This window comes from Ovis aries, chromosome 9 (assembly GCF_016772045.2).
Source record: "Ovis aries strain OAR_USU_Benz2616 breed Rambouillet chromosome 9, ARS-UI_Ramb_v3.0, whole genome shotgun sequence".
In the NCBI taxonomy this organism is placed as follows: Eukaryota; Metazoa; Chordata; class Mammalia; order Artiodactyla; family Bovidae; genus Ovis; species Ovis aries.
Genome location: NC_056062.1, coordinates 78,683,181 through 78,697,518, shown reverse-complemented (window position 1 = coordinate 78,697,518; position 14,338 = coordinate 78,683,181). Strand labels below are relative to the sequence as shown.

Below are 14,338 nucleotides of genomic sequence, written 5' to 3'. Positions count from 1 at the left end.
TTTTCCTGTCATGTAGGTAGGGTGCCTTTTTGGAAAATTTAGGTTTCACTGAAATGGAGAAAAAGTTCAAATCTGCTAACAAGGTCCTCTCCTAAGTTTTATCTGAAGCTTCTTCCAAGATAGATCAGCAACCCTGTCCAGCAATTCTAAAGCCAGACTTGCTGTGTTTATTAGGCAATGTAGTCTAGTGGAAAAAGCAAAGATTTTGGAGACAGTTTAAAGCTCATGCTGGCATTGACTAGCCTGGTGATCTCATTTAATCTCTCTAATCCTGTCTTTTCTGAGAAAAAGACTATGCATCTTATTGTGAAGGTTTGAGATAATATATCCAGTTCATGATCTGGTAGCTGCTCAAAAACTGGTTGACCTTATTGTTCTTGTTACCATGATTACCAAGATGTAAGGAGAGGGATTAGCCTGTATGATTAATGATGGCAATTTTGTTACTCAAGCTAGTCGCCTTCAGTGAAACATTACTACCAAATCCATCTAACATCCTGGTAAGCTCTGTGAGAAAGCAAGATAGATAAACACCAAGTTTCTGCTTTCAGCTACCTTACAATCCAGTAATAAGGGAAAGCAAATAGAGTTTGGAAGCAGTTTGGTTTGGTGGAAGAAAGGCCTCAAAGAAAGCAGTTAAGGCAGGATGGGCTTCCCGGCTGGGACAAGCTGCAGGTCTTGACGGGCTTCCCAGGTGGCGCTCGTGGTAAAGAACCCACCTGCCAATGCAGGTAGATGCTGGAGACAAGAGTTCTATCCCTGGGTCAGGAAGATCCCCTGAAGAAGGGCATGGCAACCTACCCCTGTTTTCTTGCCTGGAGAACCCCATGGACGGAGAAGCCTGGCTGGCGGGATTACAGTCAGACACACCTGGAGCAACTTAGTGACACACACAGGTCTTGAATGGCAGGGGGCAGAGTTCTTTCTTTTCTTTCCTCCCATTGCACAGAGTTCATCCTTAACTTGGTGGGCAAAGTTCTGCGAACCCAAGAGTGACCAGCAGAATCAGAATTTTAAATTAGGGAGCTTGAGCAAGTGAAGAAAGTAATAGGGAGTCTGGCTAATGGCAGTGTGAGCAGAGCAATGACTGGGAACTGTTTTTCCAAGACTAGTGGAAGAACCGAACTGGCCACTTGCTTTCTCTTTTGGGGTCTTTCTGTGACTCAGGGAGTTGGTGGACTGAGGTTGAAGGTTTGAGTAGACACGGAACACGGGAGAGAAGCTGATTGACTCCTTGGAGGATAAGCCATGATCCGGTACATTAGACTACGCTACCAAGGAATATAAGCGCCCCTGTATCTTAGCAAACCACTCAAACAGCAAAGACAAGTAGTCCTCCTGTTAGACTCCAGATTCCTGGGCTTTGGGGCCCCCCCCAAAAACAATCTCCAAAATAGTACTCCAAAATAGTGTTTTGATAAAATATCTAATTAAATATCTGTACTTGAGAAGTTTAACATGCAATGCAATTCTTTTTAAAAATTGTTCTATTTTGGAATGTTTTATTATTAGTACTTTTGGATTTATTTCAATCATTACTCTTTAACATATAGGATAGGAAACGAAAATAGCACTCCTATTGAATGCTAAAGCGTCAGTAATTTGAAAGGATTCCCTGTGACTAAGTTAAAAACATCTTATTAATATATTATATAATTTCTGCTAGAGAAGCTACATATCTTTCAGTGAGTAGAGAGTGATTTTAAAAGTTGGGGATATGATTCAGTAAACAAGCAGAAGAAATTCAAAAGCATGTAAATAATACCTGTAAGGCTGTTCAGCAAATTATCTGACACATGTAAGTGTCCCAAATAACAGGTATTATTATTTTGAAAACCATTTAAATAAATACATTTTCTTGTCCAACTGGCCAAAGTAGCTCATATTTTGAATATAAAACTATTTATGCTAAAATAAGCTAAGTGTATTGTAAGCCTATAGAAATGAGTCATCTAAGTTCATTAAATCAAAGAAAAAAATTTCTCATCTAGAGGCCAACATATACAATGATGCTGACTTTTCAGCAAGATGAAATCCTTCTTCATTAGCTTCAATTACATCTACAATACTGTATCTATGAAAGGATGGGGGTGTGCAGAAAGCACACTTAACTATTTCTGGAATGTTCTCAGCAACCAAGGTTAAAATAATAAGTGGCTTCTTCTTAAACTCATTAAAATAACCAGAAAACGCTTTCCTAAGAATAATGATTAATCAACGCTGACCTGGACTTGAAAGTTTCTTTAATGGCTTTTGGTTCTTTCAAACTTTAAATTCCTTTTTTGATTGGTGGTCCACAGAGAGTGAGAAGATAGGAAAATTTTAAGGCAGATTATCCTGAAATGTTCTGGAGCTTCCTAAGGTTCTGAAGTAGAACCATGTCCACTGTTCTTAAATCTCTAAGTATAGGTGTGTAGACATATATTTGGGCTCCCCAGGTGGCTTAGATGATAAAGAACAGGCCTACCATGCAGGAGACCTAGGTTTGATCTCTGGGTCAGGAAGATCCTCCAGAGAAGGAAACGGTAACCCACTCCAGTATTCTTGCCTGGAGAATTCCATGGACAGAGGAGCCTGGTGGGTACAGTCCACACAGTCCATGGGGTCGCAAAGAGTCAGACAACTGAGTGACTAACATACATATATTGAGAAAGACAAATATACAACATATAAACATATATATAAATAACAAAGAATATTACATATATAAATAACATACACATTTAAAAAGACAAATATAACATATATATAAAAACAAATGTAAAGTCTACTCACACAAAAATTATGATTGAAACATGGGATATTTATGATTAAAAGGAAGATTCTTGTTGAGGCTTTATTAGTAAGAGTAGTTAACAGGCCTTGTTGAGTGAATTTGCATAAACTTTCTAGTTTAGCAAACAGGAGATAAATCATCTTCATAGGTTTCTTGTCATTTCATGTAGGTGGTTTTACTTGGCTAATAACAAATCAGTCAGTGGATTCCATCAAATTAAGTGAGGTATTCAGTTTACTGAAAGAAAAAACAAAGGAAAAAAAGGGTGGGGTGTTTGAGTTGATTGACTCATCTGATTGACTCAAACACATGTAGCTGAAGAATATACTGTAAACTCAGTCAGTCATGTTCGACTCTTTTCGACCCCATGAACTGCAGCACGCCAGGCTTCCTTGTCCTTCAATATCTCCCGGAGTTGACTCAAACTCATGTCCATTGAATTGGTGATGCCATCCAACCATCTCATATTTTGTTGCCCCCTTCTCCTCCTGCCTTCAATCTTTCCCAGCATCAGGGTCTTTTCCAATGAGTCGGCTCTTCATATCAGGTGGCCAAAGCATTGGAGCTTCAGCTTCAGCATCAGTCTTTCCAATGAACATTTAGAACTGATTTCCTGATTGACTGGTTTGATCTTGCTGTTCAAGGGACTCAAGTTTTCTCCAGCACCATTTTTAATAACCTTTATAAAATCTTCAATATTTACCATGTTTTAACAATCTTATAATTTGTATCCAATGAGACAATTTACTGTTTGTAAGGACTCAACGGGGCAAGGACAAATGTTACTCCAGGTATTACCTGGGGTGCAAAGGTCATTTTAAAAAGGAATAGAAGTTTCCAGAGATGACACAACTTCTGTCGCTGCTGGCTGGAGCCACTGTGTGACTTGCCAGGGCTTCTTCCCTTGCTGTGGTGACCACCAACGTTGCAGACGGTGGAAGCTCTGTCAGCGTGGTCCCTGGCTGTGAAGGTTAGGAGCAGAACACTTGGGTGACAGGTAATCTGGGTTATGTTAAACCCTTGAAGGTTTACAGCTGTTATCACTGAATAATCTAGCCTGCACTGTCCTGACTAACATACCTTCCTTGCCTAGAAAAGACAATCTAGGTCGTGAGTTTTAAAAAAAGACAGAGCTGAAATGTGCTGGGTGGCACAGTAAATTTATTTGTCTTTATGATTTACACATAGTAATTAAACACACAAAAGAACAAACGCTGTCAAGATGGCCATATGTAGTTTAGGAAATGACTGGTCCCGCTTCAATCATGCAAATGTTCATTCAGCTTAGAAATGAGTTTCTTTTTAATGGTTTTAATCTTTTTTTTTTTTCAGTCCCCAAAGCTTGCACAGATCAGTACAAACGTTTTTGCTATTTTGTTATCATCAGGCACATGATGTTTACCAATTCCCAGCAAATAAATGAAATCAACAAAAAAGTCTGGGGACAACTGAGCATTTTCACAGAAATAAAGTGATGAGCTTATTACAATTTGATACAGTTTAGCTCTCAGACCTACCCATGAAGCATGAAACAATATTAAGAATTACATTTGTCTTAAGGATTTATTTCTTTTAAAATATTCACCATACATTTTTGTGCAAGGGTTCCATTGAGTTCTTTGGTTTTAAACATTATAGCTCTGTATGACCTAAATATATATAATCCTATTTGTACCAAATGTCAGAAATAAAAAAATTAAAATTTCAGAAGGTAAAAATGGAATTATTGCTTCAGTATAAAAAAACGCCTGGCCCATTTGTGTACTATTGGTATTATTGCTTTGCTTCTATTGGAAAACTATCCTGGAAATCAAGGAATGTACCCCGTAGCTCCTGGCTTACAGTATAATTTGGTTGTACACTGTCATTTATTAATATTTCCCGACCTTCACCAAAGCTATCCTGATCTTACCCTTAAAAAACAAAACAAAATGAAATAGCATAAATAAATAAGTTTACCTAGAGGGATACAATAAATAGGCTATTAGAAAAGAATAAAGAATATTGTAACATAAAGCCCTTTGGTGCTGTACAATTAAACAATAGCTTTGGATTTTCAAGGTTTCTAAACACAGCCTTCATTTTACAACACAGTTTTAGTGCTGGTATGTAGCTGACAGATACAGAGAAGAATGCATTTCTGCTGTTTTCATCATTTAAAAATGAAAACACAGTGGAAACCGTATTAAGTTCTGTCTTCTGGGAATTCACCTGGGTTTGTACCATCATCAGTTTTTGGCTGTTGCCTGGCTGTAGAGCACAAATCTTAGAGATTAAAAAAAAATCATAATATTTCTTCAATTCTTAGTGGTTTCTTGGTCTCCAGAATAGTCATAGAAACAAACAGAAAGGAAATTAGACTCAGAAGTTTTGCTGTCTTCTTTTCTTCGCATCCATTGCGTCCAGAATGGGCTGCCTTTTCGCAGTGTATCTTTGACGAAGCTCTTCTATTTCTCGTTCCATCATGGGGTCCAGCGCTTTTAACCGCATCTGTAGTTCTTCTAAACTTAGATTTTTTAACTAGATATAGAAAAAAAAAGAAGATATTAAAATAGTAAAATTATCTATAATAGGTTAAAGTCTAATGAGTTTTAGCAGGAATATTCCAACTCTTTATATCATCTTTGAAATATGGCTCAACAATTAAAAGAGGAATTCCTTCCCTGAAGAACCTAGAAGGCACGTCTTGCAGGAACCTCAAGTAATCTGCAACAAAACAATAAAAAAATACTCTGCTTTTAGGAAAAAACAAATGAGAAAATTAAGCTAATAAAATCTATCTGGGTTTAAAAAGCCAGAAATACAAATGTACCATTGCCAACAAATAGCTTTTCAGGGTATGTTCTAGACTGCTGTTGTTGTTCAGTCGCCCAGTAGTGTCCGACTCTTTGCAACCCTATGGACTGCAGCACGCCAGGCCTCCCTGTCCCTCACCATCTCCCGAAGTTTGCCCAAGTTCCTGTCCATTGCATCAGTGATGCCATCCAGCCATCTCTTCCTTTGACGCCCTCTTCTCCTTCACTCTAATCTCTCACAACCTTGCCAGCTATGGAGAGCTATGATAATCATGAACACTTGCAGAGATCACCCAAGAATGTGACAAGATTGAATACAGGGTTAAATTAACTGCTCTATTCTGCATTTTACCAAATGCTTCAATTTTAAGTACTTGGCTGATTAGAAAATCAAATTATCTAGAATACTTTAATCCCAAATTGGTTACTTTATAAGCCAGGCCAGAAAACATTCTCATTACTTTATTGTCACATGCCAATTTTAACTAAAAATAGCATTTTTCAGCTTGATCCTCCACCTTACTCATCATACCTGGCCCTAAGTGACTCTTGGTTCCAAAAGTCAAATTCATTCTCAACTGAAAAAGATCTGTCACCGCTGAGGATACTGAAAAGAATGAGTCACAGACTCTGAGGAAATGCAAAAGAGGAGCTCCAAAAATATAAGATGACAGTGTTACGGGAAAGAATGCACTGGCTCCCAGGATGATGACCCTGAAGGTGCTTACTACTTGCTCTGGTTGGTATAAGCAGTTCTTGTACCTAAAATATGCCCTGTTATTTTTTTTAGTCAAACATCACTAAAACAAAATAAAACAAATCCCAGCCTATTATATTTTATATACATGTACCTATAAAGCATAGTATTATGTTACATGGGCTTTCCAGGTGCTCAGTGATAAACAATCTGCCTGCCAATACTGGGGACATGGGTTTGATCCCTGGGTCGGGAAGATCCCCTGGAGAAAGAAGAGGCCACCCACTCCAGTGTCCTTGCCTGGGAAATGCCATGGACAGAGGAGCCTGGTGGGCTGCAGTCCATGGGGTTGCAAAAGAGTCAGACAAGACTTAGCACATACTTTCACATATTATATCATATACTTTCACATATTATATCACATACTTTCTTCACTAATTTTTAATATAAGTATTAATCTGCTATATGGTCACTACTGTTTAAATCACTCTGGGGATAAAGAATAAGCTACTGGGGAATCTTGACACTTTCTGTGATGGTGAGATGAAGGGCCAGTGGGGATCACACACAGCCACGTTTCCTTGGGAAAGACATGCCTGGGGGCTGTCTACCATTAAGATATGGTTCTACTTTGTCTTTGTGTTAGCCTATGTTACCTTTGTTATCTTTGAATTTCTGTAACATTCAAAATTTAAATACCACCATTCAGTATTTGATTCTAGAGCCATGTATTATTTTCACAATTAATTTTTATGCATGGGTTTCACGTCTACCCCAGGCAATCCCCAAATACTTAAACTTTAGACACACATCTTTGTACACACATCTAGAAACTATTAAACTATACTGTCAAATGTGAGGACACAAAGGTGAGGTAAATAGGAATATAGAATAAACGACTCAAAGGAATAGGTAACACTATAATTAGTGTATTAGTGTTATAATTAGTGTTATTTCTATAACATCACACAAAGCAAACAACTGTTGCATTAAATACCTTACACTACTTTACTGGGGCAAATTGCCCATAGTTTATAACTATTTTACTAAAGTAATGGACTGAATTCAGAAAAAAGCTACTTAGAAAACTTTTGTTCTATAACAGACTTTTATAGTATCAATATGTAAAATTTTATATTATCAACTTGTAAAACAGACCTGTGATACTGGAGAACCATTAGCTGGCATTGTTAGGGAATTATGTGTTCCACATATGAAAATTCATGGCATATCTAAATTTTAATTAAGTGATAAAACTCTTTCAACCATTTTTAACAGAAAATCCTTTATAACATATTTTACAGAATACGCTGCCTGCTAAAACACCCTTTCCTTTTGATGAATCATCATTATTAATATCTACTACTAATCTATACCATGTATTAATTTACCCTCTTCCTTTTGGTTTTATCTTAAGGAAAAGCTATCAGCTCCTCCGTATGTCTGGTAAGTGGCTCAGATGGTAAAGAATCTGCCTGCAGTGTTGGAGACCTGGGTTTGATCCACGGGTAGGGAAGATCCCCTGCAGAAGGGAATGGCAACCCACTCCAGTATTCTTGCCTGGAGAATCCCACGGATAGAGGAGCCTGGCAGGCTATAGTCCATGGAGTTGCAAAGAGTTTGACATGACTAAGTGACTCTCGCTTTTACTATCAGGCCCTTTCACTGCCATCCCTGGGTGAATATCCTTCTCTCTCTGCTCCAAGTCTGTTCACCTACTGGGAACCAGAAAAGCAATTCAACAGTCCTATCAGGCATTACACTAAATAAGAATAAATAGCTTCTGAGTGAAAGCTTGAGGCTATTTTAGGAAAGATAGAGCATGGCTTTAGTGCTGAAGCTTGTTATATGTTTTTTTTGTGTGTATGTGTGTTTAAAATTTTGGACTTTCCTGGTGGTCCAGTGGTTAAGAATCTGCCTGCCAATGCAGGGAACAAAGGTTCGATCCCTGGGCCAGGAAGATCCCACATGCTACGAAGCAACTAAGCCCGTGCGCCACAACTACTGAGGCTTGCACGCTCGAGAGCCTGTGTTCTACAAGAGAAGCCACCACAGCGAGAAGCCCATGGACCATAACTAAAGAGTAGGCCCCATTCCTGAAACTAGAGAAAGCCTGTGTGCAGCAATGAAGACCCAGCATAACCCAAAGAAATAATAAATTAGAAAATTTTTAAAGCCTTAAAAAATTTAATTTCATATTTATGGCTGTATAAGGTTGAGGTTACAAGAAATCTGACTTTTACCTAAAATATATACACAGTTGGGGCTTCCCTTATGGCTCAGCTGGTAATGCAGGAGACCTGGGTTCGATCCCTGGGTTGGGAAGATCTCCTAGAGAAGGGAAAGGCTACCCACTCTAGTATTCTGGCCTGGAGAAGTCCGTGGACTGTATAGCCCATGGGGTCACAAAGAGTTGGACACGACTGAGTGACTTTCACTTTCACTATACATAGTTATGTTTTCTGGTGGGCCATCAGAGAACTTCAGGACTTTAACTCACTTGTTAAAACATTTATTGATATTTTCTATGGACCCAAGCACTGCAGATGCAAATATGAACAGAACACTACTTCCCGTAAGGAGCTTGCAATCTAGCTCACGAGACAGGTCCAGGCACAGCTAACTCATGAATGGAGGGGCACGCTGAGAAGCTGGGAAAGGGGATGGGGAAGGGTAACAGCGTACGCGGAGATGCATAAGGCACACAAGTGCCTGACATCTTTCGGGATGTCAGCTGACTGCTGGGTTGTAGGAAAGATCCAAGGGAGAAGGGGATCAGGAGATAAAGACAAGAAAGAGGGGAAAGGCTGGATGACTAAGGGCTTTAAATGTGCTGCTACAAAATTTGTGTAGACAAAAAAAGAAATGCTTGATAATTCTGAGCATAATTAGTGACATGACCGTATATGAATGAGCTTTAGAAAAATGTCTCCAATAGCAGGTAGGGAAAATGGGTTGCCGTCGGGGTGGGGGAATACAGGCAGGAGTTGTCAACAGGTTACTTCAGCAATCTAGTGAGAGGAAGAGGCTTGAACCAGGGAAATGGAAGCAGAGATTGAGGAAAGGGGTTAGAGAGCCTGGAAAATACAACTGATAGGGCTTTCTTTGTTCACTGACAGAGGGAGGAAGGATTAGGGACGATTCTAGCTTCAAGCTGGGGTCATGGGGCAGAGATTGACACTAATTAATAAGGGAGGGGAGAGTTAATGGCATTAAGGTGGAAGTGTCAGATGTGGATTATAATTTTGGGGTTTTAGACCTCAGGAGAAAGATTCAAGCTGAAGACAAAGACTTAGGGAATCATCAGCATTTAGTTTGTAATGAAGCTCTCAATGAGGATAAGATTATCCAAGAAGAGATTCTTCCCTCATTCTTAAGATCTATGATATCCAACAGAAAACGACCCACAAATTTTATTAACACTGTGGTCAGAGGCTTTTCTTATCTTCTTAACAGAACAGAAACGTTTATATATATATATATATATATCCATCCATCTATCCATTTACTCCTAAGTAACTCTAAGATTATGGTGTCATCTAGACCCCAGAAATTGTGAGGTTAACTGGTAAAAATGTTTACTTATACAAATGGGTATGACTTACAGACATGAACTTCTGGTTGAATTTTGACTTCTGCTTCAGCCCTAATAACATATATTTAGCACTCTGTGTTTCTGTAGCCCTCAAGCCTCCACAGGCATAAAAATGGTTTGGGGTGGGAAACGCGGCAGAAACAGCTTTTCAGTCTCTTGGAAAAGAGTACGCTCAACTCCCTGGTAGTAAAAAGATCTACAAGCCAGATAAAAATATAGAGAGACTCATGATGATAAAAATTACCCTATAAAATCATACCATCCACTATCACCCTTTAAAAATGCTAATCCAAATTAAAACAATTTGGGGGGTGAGTAACACAGAATCAGAAGAAAATGCTGAGCTTCCTGAACTAATATCAATGTCACTGTGATGAAAGTTTCCTTTATTAAAATCAACTTTCTTGGAAGATGGAAATCACTTCAGAATTATGTTTATGGATTAACAGATCTTAGGTTAAATTAACTTGAATTTACATTTTTTATATAGGAAAGAAATGTTCCTTGTGAACCATCTTTCTGCATGAAACACAAAGTGGCTGTGTTACCGTAATTATCTGCCAGCTGACTAACTCCAGAATAAACGCAGAGCAAATAGTGTTGGGAGTACCAAGTCTTTGTTCTATGTCTGGGTTTAGAATTTGGTTACGTCAAGTCAAATAAAAGAATTTTAGAATATGTATACGTTGTGGGCTTTACTATATATGAAAAAAATGAGTATCTGGAAATGACTTTTACATGTTTTAGGCTAATTCTATTAAACAAAATTTAGTTTTGAACTTAAATGGTGAAATAGAAGTTGCATAACTAGCAGTGATGCTTAAATCCTCAGGCCTTAACACAATGGAAGAATATACTGTAGCTTGACGCTCTTTACAAACACTGGACACGTGACTTGGTTAAGGGACTAAACAAGCTGCCATGCAGTAAGGAGGAAAACTTGAAAGCAGAGAGTGAGCCCACAGCTGTTTCAAAAACACAGAGTCACAGAAAAGTCTATGCATTTCCGAACAGTACTGTTTCATTACCTGAGACATTTTTTTCCCCTCTTCATAATTCACATTCCCTATTCTGCTCTTCTTGGCCATTTGAAATGACAAATATCAGGGGGCAAGACATACTACTAACAGCAGAGAATAAACCCGGTTTCCATAAGAGGGTTTAAACAGAGACTGGGTATATTGAATTATATGGGCCTAAGAGAAATAGATTTTGAGATCTGGGATTATTAAAAGTCATTGCATATGACTAAATCATTTATTTAGCAGAAACATAAAGCTGGGTTTAGTTAAGCCTCACAGAATCTCACTCTAAGAGAACCCTAGAGATGATCTACTCTAACTTCCTTATTTTAGGGGAGGAAACGAGAGCTAGCCTGCTCAGAGTTATACTCCTGGTTAATAGCAGAGACATGACCCAACTCTTAGGTCAAAGCTGTTTTGTTTTGTTTTAAATTATACCAAGTCTGATATTCTTAATCTAGCACAGCCAGAGAGTTCAAAATGTTAAGTCACTTCAGAATGGGGGTGTGATACTGAGAAACTTCTAGGGTCTTCAACCCAAACTAAAAGGAAAAATGGTTTTTAAATATTCAGCTATAAAGGCCACACTGAGCAGAAAATGCCACATTTGACATTTCTACTGAGCCGTCTCTTAAAATGGAATAAACTGCGGAAGTTGAGCAAGAGAGGGAATGGCTCTCCTCTTTAAGGTTCAGGCTGGTAAACTAGGATCTCTCAGCTCTTACAGAAAGTTTAGGTGAAAAACTCTTAAGAAAAACTCGAAACTTTCAAAGAATAACAATTAGATAGTTGAGTGGGTGGATACTTGTGTATAAGTTAAATGGAAAAGTCAAAACTACTTTTCAATAGGAGTAACACTGTGTTTGAAAATAGTATCATTTGGTACATGAGTGACAGCTTGAATAAGCAGCTCATTTTGTTACTGATAGTCCTAGATTATCACATTTTAATCTAAGAGGTAAGAAGATTACAGCTCAATATACTAAAATATTTTTTCAGTATGCTTTAAAAAAAATCCAAGACAGGTATGAAGATTAATAACTCACCAGCTCTTACATAAAATAGTAGCATGAATAACTCAGTGATGTAAAAAGGTAGCAAATAAGATTAAATCAATCCACAGATAATTCTGACAGTTTAAACTTTTAATAAGCATTATTTCTGAACTCTATGAGAAGTATTGAAAAGTTGCTAATTATTATTGATCAGGAAGAACTGTTATCAATAAAATCAGAACTTTCAAGTTTATGTATCTAGTCTGCTATTAAAACCTAAAATGTTATATTATTTTGTTTTGTCAAAAACAGTCCTAGTTAAATGAGGGTTTTTTTTTTAAGTCTTAATCTCAAAAAATAGCAGAAACAAGATCGCGAAGTTTTAAAATGCTTAAGTGTGGTAACACTTCTATACTTAATGGGTCTACAAGTTGCTAGTATAATCAGTCAACTCAGACCGTCACAATGAAGCAAACAGTTTTACATGTAAATGTTAATACCATCAAAGACTCAATCAAAAAAACTTTGTCTCAGGTTGGCTGTGTTTACTGGGGAAACACACTCTTCCTAGCAACTGTTTAAATAAATCTCACAGATGCTACAGACCTTATTAGTGGTCTGTGATTAAAAAAATATGGATTGCTAATACTGTATCCTGACTCATCTATTTTCCCATCTGCTAGCAATTGTAACAATACAAACTATCAACAGAACAGCTAACAACAATAATTTTCTATGGCAACTTTGATGCTGAATCGCCTATAGCATTTTGTAGGATTTACCACTGCACGCCTCAAACTGTTTTGAGTTGTCTGTGGCATGGAGCAACATATTCCTTTCCCCCGCTATATTCCACTTTAGTTCAAATTTCTACTGTGTTGAACAGAATCTGGTTTGGTTTCATTCAACACTATTCATGGAGCCACCACATCATTTCACTAACAATGAGAGCGGGAGACACACCGAAGTACTAGCAGAAGTCTACTCAGGCCCAGTGGTAAGTTCAGGTATCTGTGAACAGGTAAGGGGCCTTCTGCTAAGCAACAGCGAAGACAGGCAGCACTTAAAAAAAAAAAAAAAAAAAAGTAGTTAAAGACGTCAATATATTGAGGAATTTCCTGATTTAATTTCTGGCATTGAGAAGAATACAATAAACGAGCTCTCAAGTCAATTCAAAATTCTACGAAGCTTTCTTAAAAGCTTCACAGTACATATACATTTAAAACACGTATTTACAAAACTAATGAGGAAAGTGATAATTTCAGACTCGAGACCTTACGGAAGGAAGGCTGAATTCCTCACCATATACATTCTTTAAAATCTACATTAAATCTACTGGCAGAGTTTTCCTCAGACAGACACTCTCTATTTATCTGGATGGGGGATTGTACATATAACTCTGTTTGGGGCTGAGTACCCTCATCTACAGCTGAATGACTACAAGAATTCCGGGATTATAACTGGAAATTGAATTAAGCATCTGTTTGACCTCAGAGCATCTAAAGTAACTGTAAGACATTTAGATCTTTTCATTCCTGAAGAAAAGGGAGAGCTTCCCTTTCGTGGCTGAGGGGAAAGTGCCAATTACTGATCCCTTACCAGGGGTCAGACACCATCCTGGGTCCTGGGCAGTAAGTCACTTAATCCTAACAGTCACTTTACAGGGTAGCTGTTACCAGCTCTGTTTTAGAGACTGGTGTGACTCACCCCAGGTCACACGGCTACCGGAGTTTCTGCATGCACTCAAGGACAGCATCAAATCCACCCACGTAAGTTTGGACTGGAGCCTAGTGAGAACAATTTCTTAGGCCTCCCAAGAACTACAAAAGCACTTCAAAGGCCAATTATCAAAAGGTTTTTTTTTTTTTAATAGATTGTTTATAGATTAAAAACAGGGAAACATTTTAAAAATCCCACCTTTCCTCTCTAGATTGCACCTAGAGGAATACTTTACTTTCAAGATATTGATGTGTTTTTGAGGCTTCCCAGGTGGCGCAGTGGTAAAGAATCCACCCGCCAGTGCAGAAGATTTAAGAGATGCAGGTTCGATCCCTGGCTCGGGAAGATCCCCTAGAGGAGGAAATGGTAACCCACTCCAGTGTCCTTGCCTGGAAAATTCCATGGACAGAGAAGCCTGGCAGGCTACAGTCCATGGAGTCACAAAGAGTCGGACACGACTGAGCACACACACGATGTATATTAGCTATAATTGGCCTTATAAATAAGCACGTGTATGTTTATGAAGGAGTCTTCTATTTAATCAGCTCTCTAGAAATATAAACACATTTTACATAGCCCTCTGGGATAGATGCCACAATTTAATCAATAAAGTGACAAAACTAACATGACCCGTCCCCTTGACACAGAAGCAACATAGCTGGCGTCCATTCACACTGTCCCATAGTTGGTCTGACACATTATTTGGCTTGGATCCAGCAATGAGCTACAAGCTGATGGA

The 14,338-nt window shown here is 38.3% G+C and overlaps 1 protein-coding gene across 5 annotated transcripts in view; it reads right to left on the bottom strand.

The window, feature by feature from the left end:
• Window positions 1-3,917: 3,917 nt before the first annotated feature.
• STK3 (serine/threonine kinase 3) overlaps window positions 3,918-14,338 on the bottom strand; it is a 309,832-nt gene continuing 299,411 nt past the window's right edge. For all 5 annotated transcript variants that reach the window (XM_027973184.3, XM_042254446.2, XM_060393931.1 and 2 more), the window contains one exon: window positions 3,918-5,296. In XM_027973184.3, coding sequence (XP_027828985.1) covers window positions 5,138-5,296 — 159 coding nt within the window. In that variant the 3' untranslated portion in view covers window positions 3,918-5,137. The remainder of the gene's footprint in view (window positions 5,297-14,338) is intronic.